This window comes from Dermacentor albipictus, chromosome 2, assembly GCF_038994185.2.
Source record: "Dermacentor albipictus isolate Rhodes 1998 colony chromosome 2, USDA_Dalb.pri_finalv2, whole genome shotgun sequence".
NCBI classification, from domain to species: Eukaryota; Metazoa; Arthropoda; class Arachnida; order Ixodida; family Ixodidae; genus Dermacentor; species Dermacentor albipictus.
Genome location: NC_091822.1, coordinates 26,460,685 through 26,484,848, shown reverse-complemented (window position 1 = coordinate 26,484,848; position 24,164 = coordinate 26,460,685). Strand labels below are relative to the sequence as shown.

The following is a 24,164-nucleotide window of genomic DNA, read 5'->3' as shown; positions in this document are numbered from 1 at the left end:
GGCTGCACTCTTGCATTCCACAAATATCGCATAGTAGCCAGATATTACGACCAGACAAAATAAAGATGAATGTGGGTTGCGACATTTAATAAGAATGTGAAATGCATCAGTCATTCATCAATTGCACTGCAGAAAAAATTTATTTTAACAGAAAAGATGTCATCATATGTCACAGCGTGTTGTTATATATGGCCTGTTTCCTCATTTTAAAGCTTGAGGTGAGAGCTGGTGCTTCTCTCATACGTGCACATATCTTTCTTGGTTCACTTCTATGGTGCCATTACACCAAAATTGGTATAGCCAAATGTCCACGGCTCGCAAAGCCTTGCAAACATCAGCCTATCTGGTAAGACATGCTTTTATACATATGCTTTTCTAAAATGAAAGAACAGAAAAGCTGCCAAGCCAAGACGCTAGCAAGAATCAAAAGCATTAAAATAATCCACCGCAATGCTTAACTTTTTCACATACTTTTCTTACACATATATGGGTAAGCCAACTGTAATATTGCAGTTGATATAATTGCACCGAATAAGTTGTTAAGATTGTGCAAATATGGTAACACAACTAAGCACAGTCTTACATACAATAGGAAGCAGCAGTCTCAGTTTTCTCCTTTTAACGCACGTTATTTTAATTTCCTTGGCATGAAGAAAAGCACATGTAGACGAGAGAAGTGTCAGATTTTAATGAGAGCCTTTCAGGATCGGGCAACACTACAATGTGACCATTAGGGTACATACTTCGAAAGCAGTTCAGACTCCGGCATGAATTTCACAAGTACCACGCGTTAACAAAAACAGCAGCCATTAACCCAGAAAGTAATCGGACCCTACAGAATAACAACAGTAAAAGAGAAATGTGCCAGTGCAGCATCTCTTTTCTGAACTTACAAGAAAATGGCATGCTTGTTTGCGACACTGTGGGCATGGTACTCTATAGTCTGTGATCACCCCCTGCCTCATTACGTGGTTTCATGCTTCTGAGAAAGCACTTTTGCCTATTTAATTGTTTGTCTGTGGCAAAGCCAAATCAATTGTCAGTCAGTGCTGATTGCACCAAGCCATTTTTCTAAGTGGACTCGTTTTCTGTTAATAGCACTGCTCTCACCTGCTCAAAACTAAGAATCACTAAAGGATGCGTTCTATGTGAACCGACATGCGAGAATATGTCGGTTCTGCAGCTGAAATAGGTTAACTATAAGAAAAACAGTGACATCTTTGGATGGACTTCGTTTACATAACCTATTTGTTTATTTGGGCACACAGCTAGCCTGATCATGTGTGCTAAAACAAGAAAACAAATTCAACAATTTACAGGCTTAAAATGGTTGGTGCTCTATAGACTTTAGCACACACACAGGACAAAAGTTCCAGATGACATTATTGATCGCACGTGCCCATCATATATCTACAAAAACCTAAAGAAAAGTAAACAAAGGAGAACGTTCATCTCCAAAGAAAAAGAACAAGGAAAAACAAAGAAAACATTTTCAGTAGCTAAGTCGCAAACAAGATCCAAAAGAGAGCCATACTTTTCCAAGCACGCAGGTTTAGTTATATTGCTCAGTCCCTGGATTTCACAACTGCTTGTTCGACAGAGAAGCCAAGGGGACATTTACGCATCTTTATATTGCACGTGCCATTCTGCTCCCTCCAAAGTCCTTCCTTAGTGGTTTACTATTTAGTACCTGATTTGCTTGTACTGGTATTGCAATCGGCGGCATATATTCTGTGTAATGTAAGCATACAAAGCAGGGATGAAGTTATCATTGGCCACCATGAAACCATGTGAAGTTGGAAGAATGTTCCAGTCTCTTTGGGTCCATGAAAAAAACACAACGTAAGGCATCGCATATAAGAGAAAATTAATAGATTTTCTTACTCTGATTTCTTTCTTGTCTGATATTATTATAGCCTAATATGAATTTCTTTATCTATACATGTTTTGTATAGTGTATGCTGCGAAATAATGTTAATTTAAGCCATTTTCTTCAGTCTGTCAAACCTGGCCGTTGCAGCTTACTCTTATTCTCAGTAATACAAAGCCTTTTAGTATGATTTCCCACTTCAATGCAAACTGCCATATTTTGACATTTTTCAAGCATGCCTGCTAAATCATTAGTACGGGGATCCTAGGAAACACATGCTTAATCGAGTGCTGAATGTACATAGCAAAATGCAGCTGTTCTTTGGGGTTTTCGGGTAGCGGACAAAATGTATATGGGTGGACACACGGCGGCTACTACACCAACAACACTGCCCAACGAAAATTAAGTTTATTCCTACATGAGTGGGAATGGCGGAGGGGAGCGTACGACAGTCAGCATTTTCTGGAAGTAAGCACAGTTGAGCCTTTACATAACGAAGTCAGTAAAATGGGCAGTTTGCTTTGTTGTACGCAATTTCCACTTTATTCAAATCAGTAAATCAGCAATGGATTGTTTTCACTTAGAAGGGGCCGCAATCAGAAAAAGCGAATTTCAAGGAATTTTTAAATTTGAGAGTCGGTGACGAAGGGTATTGTTTCATGCCGTGTCAGCGATACCTCGACATAGGCAGTATGAAGCAAACCCAGCAACGCAGCCACTCACCGGTACTGCCACACATAATGGGATGATGCTGTTATGAAAAGTGCCGGCATTGGGGGCGAATACTCCATTTGCCTCTCGTTTTGATACATCTCTGGAACTTTAGGTAATGCAACTTCCAGTGAAGCATCTCTGAAACTTTTGATTATGCAACCTGCAGATTTGAGCATTCAGGAAGACAATGCACATATTACCACGCCATGTGAGCATGTCGACTCGTTGCACACGGTGCAGATTGCTTCTAGAACAGGGTGCGCTGGCTTCATATGTGCTCATCTGTGCCGGCAGCCATGTGCAGTAACAGCTGCGCTAAAAGAGTAGAAACGCACACCAACTGCCCCAAACTGGGCGCCTCTGAAGCACACTTTGGTAGCTAATTCTGTCATATTTTTTTTGTTTCTCTTCCAGGCAGTTCAATCATTTCCGTTATTACTGTTGTACATAAGATATAAAAAGCGTTGAACATTTTATTATTTTTCACCTCTCAGTCGAAATATCGTACAAATGCATAAGCAGCAGTTTTCGCCTTGTTGCACCTGAGATTTTTTTTTTCATGCTTGGGAGCAAGGCATGCGTTTAAAGAAAAAGCTTGCTTGCAACGTGCGAAGGAATTGTGTAACCTCACATAAAGGGTTACTGAAATGAAAATAAAGTCGCGACTTCCTTGAGACTTACTTTCTCTAACGCACTGAAAGGGAAAATGACCTTTTAGAAAACTGATTACAAAAAAAGCCGCAGCATACTAAGCTACGGACTGTATCAAGCTGAGAAGACTTTCTAAGAACGCTATAGTGCTCCCTGCGGTGAATGTGCAGGCACAGACGTGTTACCGCTATGAGACTGCGCCTGCACGATAAACAAATGTGGTAGACAACGTTATATACATGCAGATGGAAGAATGTTTACTCAGTGCTCGCTGGCACCCTGTATCTGTATTGCCCTCATGGAGATATTGTGGTGCCCATCTGCTGAAATATTTCCTTGGTATAGAAAACAACATTGTGTTATACCGGCTGCTAAGTGTTTAATCTCCAGTAATAAGTCATCTCCAAGTGCTGTCCTACTTTAAGCGTGACATGTGGACATCTTGGTTGCAAAACAACCTAGTCTGATGTGTAAGGACATCAAAGCCATTAAGCGGAGAAACCTGACGCGTTTATATTGGTTGTTCAGTTCGCATTATCTTTAACAAAAGTACCTATAGGCATTTTGTTGCAATAACGGGGCTGTTCACAGCATACGTCGCGAGAGCGCTGTCTGCCAGTTTGGGATGAATTATTGCTAAAGGATGAATAATTACCGGTGTATTATATATTCGGAACTTGAACAGCTCATATTTTAGAGCGCAGCTCTTTGGCGTCCGTTCCTGGGTTTCGCGTCGTCGTCGTCGTCGTCGTCGGCGTTGTCGGCGTTGTCGTCGGCCTCGTAACCAGCTCGCCGACGGATCTGCTGCTCCGCCGCCGCGCATGCGCGCTGTCGGCTCTCCGGGCGAGGGAGGATGATGGAAGGGAGGAGGAGAGACTGTGGAGGAGGGCTGGCTACACAAATGGCTCTTTGGCGTCCGTTCCTGGGTTTCGCGTCGTAGCTCGCCGACGAATCTGCTCCGCCGCCGCGCATGCGCGCTGTCGGCTCTCCGGGCGAGGGAGGATGATGGAAGGGAGGAGGAGAGACTGTGGAGGAGGGCTGGCTACACAAATAGCTCTTTGGCGTCCGTTCCTGGGTTTCGCGTCGTCGTCGGCGTTATCGTCGGCCTCGTAACCAGCTCCGCCCCCTTTCATCCCCCCAGCGCTAGCAGCGACCGACTGATACCGCTTTCGTGAGTCGGCTACCGCACTCACGAAAGACGTCGTGCACTTCCTGCAACTCGCATTAACCGTCCATCGATCCACACCGATGTTAGTAGTGGGGGACTTTAATGTTGACATAAAGACAAACAGCAATTTCCTAACACTTATGCGGGAGAACATCCCGTTCCTCTCGCTCGTAACGCATCCCACGGCTGTGACAACCTCGCGAGGCACTTGTATAGATCTCGTCTTTGAGAATCAAGCATTGGTGTACCAAGTCAAACATATATCAGTCTATTTCTCCGACCACAAAGCTTCCTTCATGACTGTCAAGAACTGTTAGTGGAGTCTTTGTTAAAGGAATACGTGTGAAAAATAAAAAAAAAATTCTGTGATAGCGCATACATGTGTTGCTCGATTTCTTTGCCTCAATCTATCGAAAAGGTGAAACAGCTTATTTGCTGCGCTCAAATTTCGCATTAGGAAGTAACGTAATCGTCGGTAATTTTTTGTCTCCTCAATCTACACTGCTGCCGCGCTTATCCTAGTATTCTTTGCAAGGTGTTTTGACGGATTTCATACCAAGCGATCACCCCACAAGGCCTGTTTGCTTCCCTATAACGTAAAACTCTTCCAATATGTTTCTATTCCAATTTCCTGATGTCAAATTTGCGTAACCGCCGACGCAAGCACCGGGCGGTCACCCGCAGGGTTGTCTGAACAGACCAATCAAACGCTCTCCTCGTTCATAGGAGGTCACTTTTGTTTGCTTGAAAAACGAATAACATTGCCTACACTGAGCGGCTTGTCGTATCTAATTGGCTGACAAGAGGCGAGGAGAACGCTCAAGTGGAGAGGGATTAGCTGGAGCAGAGCCAGCGCACAGAAAATCGATAACCGGATGAAGAGGGTGGCGCCGGCGTCTGCGATTGGTCGGCTTTGCCTTACTTAGCTTGTGGTGGCTGGTCGAAAACCACGGCGGCATGCAACGGAAGCTGAAGATTGATGCTAAAACTGAACCTCAGCAAAGAAAAGTTGGCAGAATGAGGCGGTAAACGTGCCGAAAGGGCTCGAAAACGTTATACGGCCACGCAACAAGATTTATACGCAAATACAGCCATGCTCTCCGGCAGGTGCGAGTAGCCAGCGTCTCAGCGATCGGTGGCAGCCATCTTTTATTCCTTTCGGAGCGGCGCAGCCTGGGGCTATTCCGAAGAAAATTCAGTTTTGTTCGGCATAATAATGCATATTTATCGCGTACACGTCACTTTGACGCGGTGAGTTTGTGCGGTTTTGTGACGTCGCGTGACAGGCTGGTGAAGTGAGTGCAGCCCGAAAACTTTTTACCAGTAGCCGAGGGCTAATGGCGAAAATGGGTCGAATCAGATATAAATGTTTTTCTTTTTTCTGTAAAATCATGCATAATCAGTGCGTACACATTAAAGCAGATAGGGAGGTATCACGGTTTTCGTGACGTCGCGTGACAGATAAGTGAAGTGGGCGTGGTCGAAAAATGTTTTTGACTAATCGTGGAGTGCTCATAGCCGAATTGCAATAAAAAGTTTGGAATAGTTCTACGTTATAGCGCCCCATATTCAGTATTCAGTGGCTGTATCAACTAAGCAGCTAGCGGCGGCTTGAACTTGGGGTACGCATGAGAACTCACATCAGGCTCAGGCGAATTACGTGCGGCACTGCGGACGCAAACTATGCTGTAAGAGAGGGCAACTAGATTGCCGCCTTGGGAATGAAACATTATTTAGCACAACCTTACAATCAAGGCTTCAATTTACGGCACAGTGATAGCAGTCGATCTCTCCAGTGGTTCTCGTCGAGGCCAATACGGATCGCTTTTTCGTCCAGGTGAACGTGTAGAACTACTGTAGTTCGTTCTTGAGCATTACCGCTATGCTCACAATGCATTGAAGAAGAGATTTTCTTACTCAATGATATATATAGTCCTTGAACAAACATAGTTACCAACAAGAGCCATATGTCCACAGAGCTTTCCTTTGCCATGTCTTTTGCTTCTGCCTTGATGTCATAGATGCACTTCAGCTAGGTAAAACAGTGATGGTGTTTGTATACCCACCGAGCCTTCTAGTTTTCCAACCTGAGCATTGCTTTATTATAAGCTGGCATAACTTGGTCTTAGCAGACAGATGCCCTTTAATAAAAAGCTGGTAAACTTCTTTCGAAGTCATTCTAACCTTGTCAATAGCTTGTTGCTGCGTCCATTCCGCCGTGGCCAAGGCAAGTTAACAAATCAAAATAACTTGGCAAGGCTAGCTACTAGGCTACCACTGCCTCTTCAGCAGGCAACAAGTATCTCGTAGCCATCATGGCAGGAGTGGGAAAAACGACGGCGGAAAGCGTGGCAGACAAAATGTTGTTAGTGGAAATTCCACACGTTTATAAGCTATTACACTGCCAGAAAAATAATGTGGCTGCTTAATACAACCAACATGTAGTTGTTTCGTTCAGGAACAAACAGCCAGTTAGTTATGCCGTCCTGTACAAGCAATGCGTACCGAATAAAGCTTGCTGCCTGTGTATGTGGTGTAGTGTAGGGCGGAGAACATTGTACAGATTGGTCGCTACTTCAATAATAGGCGCTTAGAGTATCGCAGCCGCTTTGTTCACAATTTGCTGCCAATTGTATCATATGTGAGTCCGAACTGCTTCTGCAGGGCTCATCAGTTAAGCTCAAGAGGTGAGACAAAGTAACCCAAGGAATAGTTTAAGCCTCCAACACATAAATTGCCACTCTTAAAGGGGCCGTGAACCACTTACTATCGAAGTGGAGAAAGCCACTTGAAGTGAAAATAGGCTATTTCAGAAATACTTTGCCCTGAGAAGTACATCAATGCGCTCAGGAGAAGCGCAGTTACTGGCAACACGGCCTCCGCTGTGCTCCCGTTCCTTCTTCTATGCCTTGCACTGCAAAGGCTATGGCACAGTGGGGCATGTCCACAACGCTCCGCCTTCGAGATTTCACCGTGGCGCGCAGTTCAAGATTTACTTTCCGTGCTAACGTGGGCGCTGTGACTTCCGGTTCTGGTGCCTACAACGCGTTAAACATAAGGCAAACGCGGTTGTCCTCGCCGAGCCACCATAGAATAAAGAAACAACTTTAGAGAAGGGAAACTGTACCTTCCACAGTGGTTCGAAAATAAGAAGCGGCAGCGCATGGAACTTAGCGGGGTCCCGACAGATGGCGCTACTTAAACAGGAAGCGGAAATGTCTTTTTTTGTGCAATATCCAATATGGCCGTTTTATACCGGTGGCTGGCGTACGCTGGGCGCTGGGTACGCGCCTTGCTCGCCTCGCTGGCTTTGCGGCATGCCTTAGCTGCCGCGTTTTAATGGCCATGAGACCAAAGAGCCCCTACTGACGCCCATATAAGCAAGCCACAAGTGAGTGAACAGGACGCGCGACTTTATTGGCAGTATCAAAGCAGTGCATGACTGCTCACTTTCGTCGTCGCACATGGCGATCTGGTAACAAGCGACAATCAGTAGCGCAAGCAAATCGGGCAGTGCACCACCTGTTTGCATCGACAGTCGCCGTAACTTGCATTGCGAAGCAATCGGGTGACGCAAGGCATCTGCTGCCGCAACCAACACAGCGACATGGACTAAACGGCATTTTAGCGCTCCCGCCATTCAACCTGCACATTTCTTTTTGTTTTTTCGGGGGCCGCTAATGTGTAACTCAGAGTTGGTGCCCCACATTCTGAATATGGGCATCAACCATTCTGCAGCCACTTTTGCATGCCTTTCCACCCATGTGGATATCAACTTCGGACCATGTAATAACGTTTGCTAGTCTCCGCTCACGCCACATCACGGCCGATGAAGGTCCACAAGCATAATTTGCTGGCGGCTGCAGCAGGAAATGTCGAATGGGGTGAGCACCAATTACGGTGCATGTAAATTCGGAGTCTTTGTTGCTGTGTGGACTGCAGGAGCATATGGTTACCTCGGGAGACTGTTGCCCGTGCAGCTGACCAAGTCGCCACATCGAAGAAACATAACACGGCGACCATTGTCAAATTAGACTCTGCATTTAATCACCGCATAAGGTTCAGACAATACGCTGTACAGTGGCTAAGATCCACATGACAAGAGTGGGCATTCACGCACTGTAGTGCGTGAATGCCCACTGTTGGTCTTTTACAGCACATTCAGCTGTCCGATTTCATGCACACTGCTTGCCTACATCGCACATGTAACGAGTGACAACCAGCAGCACAAGCAGATTGGACAGTGCCCCACCTGTTTGCACTGACAGTCGCTGTACCTTGCACTGCGAATCGATCGGGTGACGCAGACACCTGCTGCCATAGCCAACACAGCGACATAAACTACCCGGCATCCTAGCGTTACCTCCTTTCCTACATGCACGTTTCTTTTTGCTCTTTCGGTGGCCGCTAATGTGTCGCTCACACTTGGTGCCCCACCTGCTCTCAATATGGTTGTGGTCTGTTTTCTGGGAATCACCATTTCGCAGCCACTTTTACAGGCCTTTCCACCTATGTGGATATCAACTTCATACGCTTCAAACCATGTAATCATGTATGATAGTCCCTGTTCACGCCTAATCATGGCCAAGGAAGGCCACAAGCCCACTTTATCCGTGGCTGCAGCAGTAAAGGAAAAACAGGGAGCACCAATCACAGTACATGTGAACAGGGAGTTTGTGTCACTGTGCGGACTGCAGGAGCAGGTGCTTACCTCGAGAGGCCGTTGGCCAATGCAACTGAACCGGCTGCCACATCCCAGAAATGTAACACGGCAAGCATGACCAAGTGGGACAGCATTGAAAGAAGATTCTGCAATCAAATCACTTCAGCATACTCTAACATAATGCTCAATCTATACATTGGCCCTATACATTGGCTACGATCTACATGACAACAGTGAGCATACATGCACACGGGTTGCTTGCGGCACATTCAACTGTCCGACTGTAGGCATAGTGCTTGCCTTAGTCGCACACAGCAGTCTGGTAACAAGCAACAACCAGCAGCACAAGCAGATTGGACAGTGTGTCCCACGTGTTTGCACCGACAGTCGTCGTTGAATATGAGCAGCTTGAATTGCGAAGTGATCGGGTGACGCAAGCACCTGCTGCCACAGCCAACACAGCGACATGGAGTGCCTGGCATTTTAGCGTCACCGCCTTTCCAATCTGCATGTTTCTTTTTGTTCTTTTGCATGCTACTAATGTGTAAATCACACTTGGTCCCCCACATTCTCTGCATATGGACATGGTCGGTTTTGGGACATCACCATTTTGCAGCCACTTTGGCAGGCCTTCCTACACATGTGGATATCAACTTCATACACTTAGAACCATGTAATTATGTATGAGAGTCTCCGCTGATGCCAAATTATGGCCGAGGAAGGCCAAAAGCAAAATTTGCACACGGCAGCAGCAGGAAAGGACGGAACGGGGAGCACCAAGCACGGTGCGTGTAAATTCGCAGTCTGTCACTGTGCGGACTATAGGAGCAGGTGCTTGCCTCGAGAGAATGTTTCCCAATGCAACTGACCAGGCTCCCACATATGAGAAACGTAACACGGTGACAAGTACCAAGTCAGACAGCAGCGAAACCAGATTCTGCAATCAATCACTTCAATGTAGCTCGCACAAAGACACAGGCTATCGAGCAAGAATAGCAATCCTGAATGAAACTAGGAATTCAATATGGGAATGAGAAAGCTTGCATTGAAGAAAGAAGCCACCCTACCTTTAAAGCACTGAAAGCCAAAAACATTAACAAAAGTTAAATGCTGCATAGCACTCAGTGTAAAGCTTAATGCAACACACACGCCAATGCCGCATCAGCTATTTCAGAAGAGGAATTGCGCATGGCAACATACACTAGAAAGTACTGCTACACATATGTTATGCTTCTAGACAGTGACTGGTATTAAGTATGAGCAAGGAATCGGTTGACATTTAATGTTTGGATGAGGAATAGGAGTGATCTCTAAAAAAATGTGGCATGAGAAAAGCTTGCATTCATTGGAACAAAATTATACTTGGCACGAATTGGCAAGGATAGGAAGCTCATTAAGGAAGGGCAAGCTGACAGAACACTCCTAGCCAGCGTCGTCTGTGCTTGTTCAGAGGTTGAAGGTACATCTCAAGACAGAATTTTTGTTGTTGAGGTACCTGGATGACTCGGCCAATGTCCGTGCTGGTGGAATGGCGTAGGCTCTTTTCACTCTTGAAACACTCGTCCGTAGACTTGATATCTCTTCCAAATAATTCTGGAATGGCTTCTTTGTTTGTGGTCTTCCGAATTCAGCTCCAGGCTCTTCCTGTTGGTGTAGATGGGGGCTCCCGTGATGACCAAGATGTACTTGGCACATACTCTGTTGGGGCAGAACAATGGCACATGAGATACAGCAGAGAATATAAAAACTCATGTAGTGTTTTCTTTGATATTCGAACCAATTATGCTGAACTGTAAACATGAACGAAAGTTCATATCATCTGCTAGCAACAAATCACATGTAACTCAAGACTACCAAGCCAATACAGCATATATCAAGCATATTTATTTCTGAACCCGGTGTTGTTTACATTGTAGTAGCAGCCAAAGTCCACACAATGAGGCAATCATTTAAGCCTTTATTCAAATATAAAAGTGCTAAATCCAAGTCCTTGTCGCATTTGAAAAAGCTAAATATAGACACTGATTATATAAAGTGTGTATGCCTTGTCAACTTTAGAATGTTCATGTATCGCATGTTGTCAGTGACACAGAAACGTTTTTATTTTTTTTTTTACCAGCGATGGAAAGAACATTACAGAGTGTCTGATTCCATAGACCTTCGTTCTGTGAGATCACAAGTATTGAAAAACGTTCGAAAACTTATATATGAACAATCTTTTATTTCCGCAGGTGGAAGACATCTGCGCGACAGTCTACGGGAAGCAAAGGTGCCGGTTCCTGCACAGCGGCGTAAGGAAAGCAATCGGATCTACGCTCCTACAGAAGTGAGTGAAAGTAAACTCATCTCCCACTGTGCGTCTTGTTACGGTACTGGTACTTGTCGTAGAGGCATGACGTTTTCTTTCACAGGTTGCTTGTGCATGACGAGCAAATTTGTCATTGTAGCAAGAGTGCTTCTTCAAATCTTGTAACGGCATGTTCGTGAAGCATAACTAAACTGAATAAACATGGGGTCCTTATAGACGCAGCAAGCACTTGCACACATTGCAGCGTCTATAATTCAATACCGACAATGGCAATAAGACGATTTCTTGCATATGAAGAAAACAAATGACGATAAGGTGAGTTATTTGCATATAAAGAAAAGGTGACGTAAATATAGCACTCACACTAATAAAAGACCGTCCTTGTGTGTTCTTGTTAACAAGTGCTCTTGTTTTTCGGTGTCACAACAGCCTGCACCCTGATGCTGTTGCTCCTACTATACCACATACGTATAACTGGAGAACCTTCTGTTGCTACTGCTGTTCAGTTTTCAGACACCACCTCCTAGACCCGAGCCCCGAATTGACCGCCATTCTATCTCCTCTTACCATGGAAATTCTTACATCGGCAAACCTTCTTTCTTCACAAATGTAATCAAGCATTTTTAAGATGACCTTTCGACGCAATTGCGTTCCAGACATCTTTCAGACATTTTCCAGACATCGCTTCAGACACTCAGGCGTGACTTCACCAATACGAATAGCTTGCTAAGGTCAACCACCCGAGCACAGAACAGAAACTTGTACGCACGTATCTCTTTCTAGAAGACAGCCGTCGCACATGGTTTTGCAAAAGGGAGGCAAGCTTTGAAACTAGAAACGACTCCCGACCAAATTGCTGGAATGCATTCTGTAGGTTAAACCATCGGGAGCATGCACAACAACATATCCAAGCGCGTGTTCAGAAACGCAGCAAAAGCATTGGCATATTTGCGGAGAATATGGCATGTTTTTCGCCCTGAGCTGATCCCTGCATTGCCTGCTAACCACTGTAGCCAATTTTATAGAAGAGACCACTGAAATCAAACGGGCGCTTCAACAACGCTTCCAGTACTTTGAAAGAATACCCAAGAACACACCCGATGAGTGCCCCGCTCAGAATGCCTCCACTGGAGAGCGCGCTCTTCGGGAGCTCTTTCGCACAATATTGCGGAATGAGCCACAAACCTTGGTTGCTCCTTCTACCGAGCCGGCCGTCTTTTCGGTTGCTGATGTCGTGAGCCAGTAGTTAAGAGAAGCCATTTCGTCACCTGCACCATGCTCCAAAACATGCTTGCTGTATGTCGATGTGGTTAGTCGTCCTCCATTTTCAATGCTGAGAGTACCTTCTCATCCAAGACCTATTGACACGCCCTATGGCAACGGGAGCTTGGGAGACGACAGCCTATTCGCCGAGCAGACTTCTGGCGCACCTTTCAGCGTCTAATGCGTGGAACCATGACTCATTGCTCATTACTTGCCTTATCCAGAAGTTGTCCTAGGGGGAATATTATGTCTAGCTTGCCCACGCTTTGGGGACGAGTTGTCATCCAACCAAGTCTCTTCGCGACGTCGTCGCTAGTAGTCTGCGTCTTCTGTGCGCTACCGTTCCCTCAGCCGCCAGAGTTTCGTTTACGCATAAGGTCGTCCCCTCAGTCGACGCCGTGAAATCTCAAAGCGACAACCTCTGGCGGCATGGTTGCGAACTCTCGAGAAGCCGAAAACACCCCCCTCCCTCAACTGCAGTGAGAAGACGCTACGACTAGGACAAACAGTAAAGCTGCCAAACATGTTCATGCCGACCTTACCCATCTTTACAACGGACACCTCGTGACAACCCTTCTGAAAACTCTCGCAGACCTCTCGACTATACGTCAGAAGCTCGTTGACCATATTAGAGAGGTGAAAACACCATGGGCAGGGCCACACGTAAGTACGTAAATTTGGGCAAACATTTCCTGCTGGAATATGGTGCAGTTTAAACTTCCTGGAACATTTGACACTTCCCGCGAGCCGGATATAGAGAGAAACAGTGAGAGAAAGAGGGAGTATTTACGTGTAACAAATCGCATGACGATCCCACAGCGAAAGTGTTGCGTTGTGTACGTGTCTTGCGAGAGGCCCTACCATGAGGATACAATAGAGGAAGAGATCAGCACACTACTCATCGCACAATGCGCTTCAGTTGCAAGGGAATTAGTGACAAATAATTAGAACTGCAGAAGTGCTCCCTATGATTTTTATCAAGTAACGCGGCCACATCCCAAAGTGAACCATCACTGGGTGTTGCAGGTTTCAAACCATTGAAGGACTGTTTCGCTGTGCATTCATATCACGGTCTTTCTGGCCCCGGCAACAATATATGTCAGCTTCACCTCCACTCTCTTACACTCTAAGTCTTAAGGCAGCACCTACTGGACTTCATACAAGAGTACAAGGATTGCTTTTCGTCCACATCAATGGTGAAGCGAAAACATTTACTGCGCGTCAGATTGTTAAGGAAGATGCCACAGACCAACTCGGCAAAATCCGTACCATATGGCCCCGAAAGAACGTGAATACGAAAACTAAGTGAAGAAAACAATTTAGCATGATCTGATTCGAAGAGTACTTATGGGTCCCCCATGGTGTAGGTAAAAAAAAAAGACAGCACTTTGCACTTCTGTATCGACAACCGTAAGTTGAACCAAGTAACACCAGAAAGGCGTCTACCCGCTACCACGCTTAGACGATTCACTATACTGGCTGTGCCACATAAATGTTTTTGCTTCATAGAACTACAGAGAAGCTATGGGCAGGTAGACATTGATGAGAGAGGTCATGAAGAGACCGCCTTCGTGCCATCTGAAGCTATGAATTTAAGGTACACCATTGTGGTTTCTGTTCAGCACCGGCAATTTTTCATCGTCTAATGGGCAACGTTTATTCAGACAACGTTCATTCAGGTTTGAAGTGGCAAACGTGCATGGCGTGCCTGGTTGACGTGACTGTCTTCTTAACATAATCTGAAATACACTAAGCCGGCTACGTTTTTTCCAGTCATATTGTCACGGCGCTACCAACAGAACGACGGATGAAGACGACGATCATCAGTGGGCATAAGACGACACGACGCAGTACTGCTAGGCTAGACATCCCGCCATACTGATGTGCCCGTGCACGTTTATAAATTCAGTTTGGTGGAATAGCTGGGCTTCGGCTTCAAATGGAACTCCGCAGCGGACAGCGCCCGCAGCGCCACAACCGTCGGTCATCTTTTCTATACCTCGCGACCCTGGGACCCTTAGTGAAACCGAAAGCATGAACTTCAAAGATTGGCTCGGTAACTACGAGGGCATTTCTGCGCAGAACTGTTCGGATCCGACCGTGATGCTTGTAAACATACTTTTCTGCTCCAGAAGGAAGCTCACATTTTGTATAAGACTCAAGAGCAGGAACGGATCAGCTGGGACTTGTTCAAGCAAAAGCTAGGTGGTCTCTTCGGTCAGGCCACTGGTCTCCAGCACGCCGTATCGCGGGAACTCTTGTTTCGGGCTCGCGCATCTACGGAATCCTATATCACATATAAGCTTGATTATCTAGCTCTGCAATGCTACGTCGATGTAAATAAGTCTGGGGCTGACAAAGCAAGCCCCGTCCTGAAAGGCATCGCAGGTGCTTCTTTTACGTTGACTGTTTTCAAGTTGAAAATTGCAGCACTGTCAGCAAAATCATCAAAGACTGCTGACGTTTCGAAGACGCGAAGAGCCGTCGTATCACCCAACAGCTCGTGCAGCTTCCGAACACCGATGCTACATCACGCGAAAACGCTCATTCGTCCCTTCAGTCATCCTCAGCTGATAGCCTTGTGCGGATTGTGCGTCGCAAAATCCAGGTGGTATCGCCATCTTCCACGCTCGTCCACGCTTCTGAGGATTAAGGGTATTGTCCAGGAAGAACGGGCAAATGCAGTACCTAGCCTGTCTGTTTTGTTATTCGCCCTTGGTTTAGCTCGACTGTTTCACCTCCTCGATCACCAGCGATGTTTTGATACTTTTGAGATGCGGCCCAATGGCGAAAGCCCGACCATAAGCCGATCTGCTTTCAATGCAGTGGCCTGGACCGCAATTCCCATTGTGATCGTTATAAGCATCCCGCCTGACCTGGCTCCACATTTTACTACCATTTCAAGGTTATTGCCCATTGCTGTTTGTCACTGGAAATGACCTAGTGTACCATCACGCTCGTACATCGACCAGGTACTCCAGCCGTTTAGCGTCACTACACCTCTCTCCACGATCGACCCCGGCATTTATGTATTCCGGAGGTGATGCTGCGTTGCACCGCCAACCTCCAAATCCTCTCCTTACCCTGCCGTTAGATAAGCACCTACTCGCCGTTAGAACAGATGCCTTACCGGTCAGTACCTTCATTGACACCGATGCGCGCATCTCCGACATGAGCAAAAATAACGTACAGCGCAAAAGACAAGGACTGCGATAGACGACATACACAGCGCTGACTTCCAACAAGATTTTATTGCGTTGCCACATCGTGTGTATATATACAAGAGGCATGCGCAGAAAATGTACGACAGTCACAGGGGGTGTCCTAACAGCAAGTCATTGAACTAAGAACATGGTCACCTGAAAAAATAAAAATTAAGCATTACGATTACTATCTGTTTAAAAACGCGACTTCACCAAGGGTCAGCGCGATTGAGGGCGCACTAACGCACATACTGCCAAGTTTTCTGATGAAATGAGCTTTCACAATTCTCTGGTGAGCTGTGAGCAGTGTCTCCCTAAACCTTGCGTATCTTCAAAGAATGGCACGCAGCCGCAGTCCCGGAAATGAATGCCCAAGTGGCCTTGTACAGTGCTGCGGGCGTTGTTACAATGCTCTCTTAGTCGATTGTTTAAGCACCTGCCCGTCTGTCCTACATATTTACTGCCGCAAGACAGGGGAATTTGGTAGACTACATTAGTTGTGCACGTCACAAACCGTTTTCTGTGCCCGACAGAACAACTCTGATACGATTTAGGCGCGTTTACACGCTTACAGAGCTTTGCCAATTTTTCCGCGGCTGAGGAAACGACTGTGATCCTTGCACGCTGCCCAATTTTCTTCAGCCTATGGGTTACATCATGCACATATGGCAGCACTGCAAACCTGCGTCTTTCAGCCCGCTGGTTCCCTGATTGAGCGGGATCATCACGTTTTGTGCGCCTCAGAAGCTGTTCCGCTATGGCTGAATTTAAGGCCACAGGGTAACCAGCCCAAGAAAGACGATCAACCTGAGCAGCAAGACTATGTTGCATCTGGTGTGGGCACGATTTATTGAGGCTGTTAATGAGACATAACTTTATAATACCTCGTTTAACGAGTTTTGAGTGTGCGGAGTTAAAGGGCAAGAGTGCCTTCTTACTTCTCGGTTCGAAGCACCAGAATACATGTTTGTTAGCAAGACTCAGCCTGAGATCTACAAAGCGCAAGGAATCGTCGATGGGGACCTCATGCGTAAGTTCTAGAGGCTCCAGCTCGTTCTTAAAGATATCCAAGACTTCAGAAACAGCAGGCTCCAAAGCGGGATTAGTGCAATCAATAAATATCAGGTATTCGTCCACAAACCTGCAAACCTTGACAACAGGGGACGCGGCTAGGTGACCTTGAATATCGCGATCATGATGAGCTAGGTAAATATCACTTAGTACGGGCGCAAGACATGATCCTACACAAACACCTTTCTTTTGTATGGAATTTTGTTCATTCCATGAGATGTAAGTTGATTTGAAGTAGAAGGTGAGCAATTCAAGAAAGCCGCTAACTGAAACACCTGCGGCATTCTGAAAGCCAACTGCTCCAAAGTCATCAATGCATGACTGTGCATGTCATCAATTTCAGCCATAGCGGAACAGCTTCTGAGGCGCACAAAACGTGAGGATCCCGCTCAATCAGGGAACCAGCGGGCTGAAAGACGCAGGTTTGCAGTGCTGCCATATGTGAATGATGTATCCCATAGGCTGAAAAAAATTGGGCAGCGTGCAGGGATCACAGTCGTTTTCTCAGCCCCGGAAAAATTGGCAAAGCTCTGTAAGCGTGTAAACGCGCCTAAATCGCATCAGAGTTGTTCTGTCGGGCACAGAAAACGGTTTGTGACGTGCACAACTAATGTAGTCTACCAAATTCCCCTGTCTTGCGGAAGTAAATATGTAGGACAGACGGGCAGGTGCTTAAACAATCGACTAAGAGAGCATTGTAACAACGTCCGCAGCACTGTACAAGGCCACTTGGGCATTCATTGCCGGGACTGCGGCTGCGTGCCATTCTTTGAAGATACGCAAGTTTTAGCGAGACACTGCTCACAGCTCACCAGGGAAATTGTGGAAGCTGATTTCATCAGAAAACTTGGCAGTATGTGCGTTAGTGCGCCCTCAATCGCGCTGACCCCTGGTGAAGTCGCGTTTCTAAACAGATAGTAATCGTAATGCTTAATTTTTATTTTTTCAGGTGACCATGTTCTTAGTTCAATGACTTGCTGTTAGGACACCCCCTGTGACTGTCGTACATTTTCTGCGCATGCCTCTTCTTGTATATATACACACGATGTGGCAACGCAATAAAATCTTGTTGGAAGTGAGCGCTGTGTATGTCGTCTATCGCTGTCCTTGTCTTTTGCGCTGTACGTCATTTTTGATCATGAATTACCAACTAGCCCAAGCAACCACCCTACTTCCGACATGAGCGCTGATCTCCGAAGGCTCCTAAGGAAAGTGCTTACGCTTCTACTTGCGGTGTTAATACAAGTGTAAGCACTTTCGTTAAGCGACTTCGGAGATACGCGCTCATACACTTGCTCAGGCAATCAGCAAATTTTTCTCCTACTAACATGGTCGACATTTCACTATTACGAACAATCACCGCGATCTCTGTTGGTTACCGACCCTCAGGTTCGGCTACGGTGTTGGGCCTTCCGTCTACAAGAGCCCACACACAATGCCGTATACAACTCAGGCTGGTTACACCAGGACGCTGACTGCTTGTCTAGGCACCCTATGGACACTCCAGACATGGATCACGCAACTGCGCACTTTGATGTCCTCTGCCTTTGGGCACATAGCGATGAGCAGCAGCACAATACAACCTTACGAGATCTAAGTAGCCACCTGTGTTCTCTCGCGTCCGACCCTGCACTTCGCATGCTCGGCCTGGATAGCACCTTATACTACATAAATATGCGCCCCGAGAGCAGCGAACTGCTGATTGTCCTTCGCTCTCATTTCCTAGAGGCTGTACTCGCACAATCCACCATTTCCCCATTGCTGGATACCTTTATGTCTGCAATGCATAAGATCGTGTCAGGCGACGATTTTTCTAGCATGAGTTTTACCGTTCCGTACGAAGTTATGTCCCTGCCTGCTAGTAATGCCAACGTCGTAAAAGGCCAACTTTGCTTACTGCTCAATCCTACAAGCTACGTAATAAGCATGCAGAACTATTTTGTCATCATGGTATTGAATCCCTAGGCTCTTTTCCCATCTCAATTGCGAGAAATAATTGAGTTGTCGTAGCTACCGATTGCCTGACCTCTTACGCCAACACACGAACTAGCCTGACCAGTTGCGCTGCAAACTTTGCGGACTTCCTGCTGCGAGAAATCATTGGATGCCATGGAGCTCTCTTACAACTTCTCCGAGACCGGGAACCCTACTTCCTGCATAGGGTTAACGAAGATTTGCTTAGTTCTTGTGCTACTAAGCACAAACATTAAACATAGCGCCATTCGCAATTGCATTGTTTTACTGAGCGCCTGAATCAAACGATCACCCATATAGTGGCGACGTATTTTTGCTCAGGTCGTCGTGACTAGGACAACGTCCCTGCTTCGTGAAGTTGACGTACAACTTCTCATGCCGTGACACAGCTTGCCACTCCCGCTTCTGTCCTCTCGTTGGACGTGAACGAACGTTCCCTTTCTACATGATCTATCGAACCTCTGCAAAACTCCTTGTCTCACTACACTCGCGGCGCCATAACAATAGCGGCAAACGCCCGCCAGGTTGCTTGCTTTCGTCTCCCTGCATCGCAGGCATAACCAACGTCCCTTGTGGTAACCATAATCAAGACCTCTACTCCAGTTTTGGGCGACTGATTCTTCCATCGAGTCCTTCACGGCATGTGGACCTATCAGAAAAGTAAAATATTGATGAGGGTTAATTAATTATTGGCGCTGTAGAACCTCAGTTAAAAATAATAGAGAAGCTGTTTCCCGATACTCTGGCCCCTGACACACCTCCAGCCAGCCAGGAAAGTCACCTAAGAAATTGCCCCACTCGATGCTTCCCCGAAGATGTTGCCCACCTTGCCCTCGTCCAGCTATGCCATTCGGCCGCTTTATGGCTGGCGCCGGGTGCGCCCTTTCGCTGCTGCAGGTAATCTCACGGTGCTGCGAGCAGAATGACCGACGAAGACGACGATCATCAATGGGACGAAGACGACGACGTTTGGCTCCTACACTTGACTATCAGCCATACAGACTGCGGTCATGCCAGCATGTAAAAAGCAAATACATTTTCATTTATGACTATCTGTACACGTATCAGCATGCTCGTTGTGGCCTGGCAGTGACTGCATATTTCGCGAACGGGTGCAAGAGAAACTCATGATCGAAACTCATGAGTACAGTGTTCTAGAAGACGGCAGTGGGCTCACTGTCGTATCCTTGCGCCGCTCCGCCGCGGCGCACTCAGCGTCGACTTCCCGCATGCCCGCCAGGGGCGCTGACGCATGTTTCACCTGAAAAACTTCTCTTGCCCCGTGTTCCGGTTGCGGTGGTGCACTCGGTACAGCTCGGTTAGTTCGGCGTTGTCGGCGCTCGACTGCAAATTGGCTTCGAGCTCCACCACTGGAAAAGCTGGCGCCACCGTCGGCGTGACGTGCTAGGAGGGATCACGTGGAAATAGCGGACGCGTCGGCTGCTTCGGGCGGGCCGAAGCGAGCTGAAAACGAGTTTAAATTCCCTCGTACGCTGCAGTCCTCATTAAGTGGCGAAATTTTCCCGCTTCGAGTGTCTCCTTTACAACTCTTGAAAGCACTACAATAGGTAGTGGCTGCCTTTGAAGGCGCGCAACATGGTAGGCTACTGCTCGGTGCCGCAGGGCCGGACGCACGTAATGGAGGCCGGTGTCAGGCTTATTCACACGTAGCCTCAGGACAAGAAGCTGCGTGAAGCTTGGCTCACGAAACATAAAACCGGCAAACAGTCATCGGCTACAACTCGGGTATGCAGCAAGCACAGGCGCGAGGAAGATTTCTGCTACGGCGCCCGGTCTGCGATGTTCTGAAAACGCGCACTGAGACGCTCGCCCGAGTCCGCTGCCCGACTAATGTCTTGACGGTTTGGTCTATGAACTTGTCGATGCTATAGATACTGGCAAGTCCAGTGGAGTAGAAAGGCAGCGGTAAGAAGCACATTTAAAAAAAGCATGGCATATGGTCATGTTTGTGCTATGAATCAATGCACTGGATTACAAAAAAGGAGCAGCGCGAAATTGCACGCTGAGAACACCGATAAACATACAGTGCGACGTAACTCGAAGAATAGTATTGAAAGGTCGAAGAATTTAGAAGAAAAGAAAGATTGAATCGTCGCGACGGCACATCACAGCCCTTCGTAGGCGTTGAAGTCTTTACAATGAAATTATTTTTGAACAGCTCTGATAGCGCCCACGCAACAATGGTTGCTTGTATACTGCCAAATGCTCATATTCTGCGGCCTAAAGCTCATGGCACGGTGCGAAAACGCGCGCGCGGGGAAAGCGACACAGTGCGCGGACAAGAATGCAGACGCGCAGTCGGTCGCTGCGAATCTGCGCGATCGCTGCATTGAGGCTTCGTTCTGTTACGCTCCATTTAGTTATAAAAACGCTATAAGAACATATTTCACATAGTTTGCTCTCAGCGTTTGCCTACCTTTCACGCAAGAAGCCGGTTCGGGAGACTCCATCGCGGCGACCGCGCGCAGTGGCGTTCGCTGTACGTATTCGGTAAAGAGATAGCGTCTTTAAACGATTGTGTGCTTTCAGTTTGCCCAAGATTATTATTTAGACAGTAAGAAACTTCTCTCGTTTCGAAAGTACTTACAGAAATGTCCGGGAGCGCTCGCGCGTGGTGTTTTCAGTGAGCGCTGACAGCAAAACCTATGAGGAGCGCGCCACGTGATCCCTCATACTACGCCAGCGAGGCGCTTCCGATAGATGGCGACTCCGTAACTCCTCGCCGCCAATACCGCCGGCGTTGTATGCGTGGCTATATCTCTCTGTGCCTGTGCTGTGCTTGGTGCTTGGCTCAATGTGCAGTATGTGTGCGTGAGAATGCCTGGCCGCCGTCGAAATTACTGTTTCGCACCCGGGTGCCGGACTGGATACAGTCGTGCGAAGGATGCGCCAAAGGCGTCTTTGTTCAGCGTACCACATGATGAAAGGCGAAAGGAGTGGGAGAGGAATCTCCACCGTGCAGATAAGAAGCTAGATGAGTCTTGTGCAGTCTGCGAGCTCCACTTTGAACCGCGTTTGTAATCGGGGACTTCGTGCACATAATAGGCGGCAATGAGCTGCGAATTCTTCGTGACAAGCCGGTGCTGTCGAAGGATGCCGTCCCCACGATTCTTCCGAATTTGCCGCAGTACCGTACGAAGAAGACACCGACGCTCAGGTAGAAAAGGAAGAGGTGCGAAAATGACAATGCAGCCACGAAGAAAACGTGCCGAAGCGCACACTACAGTGACCGTTCCGAATTTCCACCGGCTGCTCTCGGCGCTTAAGGGTGGACTGCAGCTCGGCGTTAGAGGCTTCTCATTACGATGAACTGCATGTATTTTTACAGTTTAGTGAAAACCGTGAGATATGGTAATGCGGATCCATGTGCGGTAGCTGCCTTGCTAAACACACAGCAGAGCAGCGCAAGTTGGTCTCCCAGCAACAATTTGTGGGACCAGGTAGATGCTCTCATTGTTTCGGGGAATTTACCAGGCGCCGAAGTAGTGTTGTCTTCGGTCGATCACGACCAGCATGTAGAGAGGAACGACTCTCGGATAACTTACCATGTCTCTGGATATGTCGCACGAAAGTGCGTAATGAAAACCAACTGCCAGGATTGCATGAATGCGCTAACCGTGTCGTCTGAAGGTGAAATTCCTGGGCTTGCTGCGTTGACACTGCACAGGGATAGAGGCGGGCTTCTCTACCCACGTGGAAGACTTTTTCCTTTTGCAAAAATGCTTGAAGACATGTTTACTGAATGCTTCAGCAAAAAACAACTACATGCTGATAGCATCTTGGATGGGCTTAGTCTGGTGAAAGCAAAGTCCTCGCACAAAATTGGTTGCAGTGAGCATTCAGCCGAACTCACCAAGAATGTAATAATCTATTATATTACAACGCGGCTCCATTTTTTTACAAAGGGCATTAATTCGGAAAAACACGAGAGAAGGAAAACAGTCATGCAGAGGAAGATCGCGAAAACTTCCTGAGGCGAGTCAGCAGGTGCATGTTTATTACAATTTGTAAACATCTCGACTTATAAACGTTCAGCCTTCTTGAGCCTGATTTTTCTGGTCCACATTCCTTCCTCGTTTCTTTGTAAATAAACATTGCATAAATGTACCTGGATTTTATATTTCCTTTCTATATGCTGTGTCGTGTTAACAGTGCGAACGATGTCATGCATATAAATCATGAGCTTAACACTCGAAAGAGCGATTATCTAATGTTAAGTGTCGTGGAAAAAATTTTGCATTGTAGCGCGCATTCCCGCTGCAGGACAGCGATTACGAAAAAAAAGGCAATGCTAAAATTCTGTGCAATATGACTGCTGCATTAGCGAAACCACAGTGCACATTTTATTAGCAGGAAATAAAAGGATCGTCCGTTGCTTCGCGCCCTGTATATGCGTTAATAGCCAGGCGCGTTCATCCGCGCTTCCGGTACAAGACATCGCCTACGTTCCGTAGATCAGCCACAGCGGCGGTAATTCTTTTCTCTGTACACTGATAAGACGCACCAAAACACGTATCGCGCATCGCACATCGTGAGTGTTGCATTTCTTTCGGAAACTGCAACAATGCGCGGTACCCGTTCTACTCCGACATGGCAGCGAGTTTCAGGTGATACTGCGAACCACGCCACCTGTCGGCGGCGACACGAAGTGCATCAAGCGCCGCCACCATGTGAGCGCACTACCTGCTTCTAGAATACTCTACTCATGAGCGAAAGGGGAAAAGCGGTGAGACAGCACGGCAGTCAAGGCGCGGGTGCGGGGGCTACATACTTCGCCAGCAACTACATACTTTCCGCGGCCGCGTGCTGTAAGGCGCGCCGTATCGCTAAATTTAAGTGCCGACGGCTCATACATTTGTGCGTGCTGTGTTGTTGCCACTCAGTTTGTGTTGAAGCGAAAGACAGCATGATGGTCACTTCGCTCGCTGCTGCTGCTGCAGCGTTTGCTCACGCTAGCGTTTTGACTGCGGCTGTCCATATTCATTGAGTTTGATGGGTTCACGTTTGCTTTTGCGTGCTGACATCGTGCTTGTTAATTCAGTTAATAAGCGAACGTTCATACGACCGATAACATAACTTTTTGGGAAACTGTCTTTGGGAAACTGTTTGTGTGAGGACAGCCTTTTTGGGAAACTGAATTCTTACAGCGAAGGAGCATATAGTTACTCTCCGACGGTGGTCGATGTCTGTCCGTCTGCGCCTCACGCCGGTACAAAAAGTTAGGCGTGGGAATCGGACAGGTGCCTCCGACACCGCGG

General features: G+C 47.1%; 1 protein-coding gene across 1 annotated transcript in view; it reads left to right on the top strand.

The window, feature by feature from the left end:
- The window catches only part of LOC135897909 (uncharacterized), a 433,838-nt gene that overhangs the window by 237,043 nt on the left and 172,631 nt on the right, over nucleotides 1-24,164 (top strand). The window contains exon 10 of the mRNA XM_065426601.2: nucleotides 11,298-11,392. Within this exon, the coding sequence (XP_065282673.2) occupies nucleotides 11,298-11,392 (95 nt within the window). The remainder of the gene's footprint in view (nucleotides 1-11,297; nucleotides 11,393-24,164) is intronic.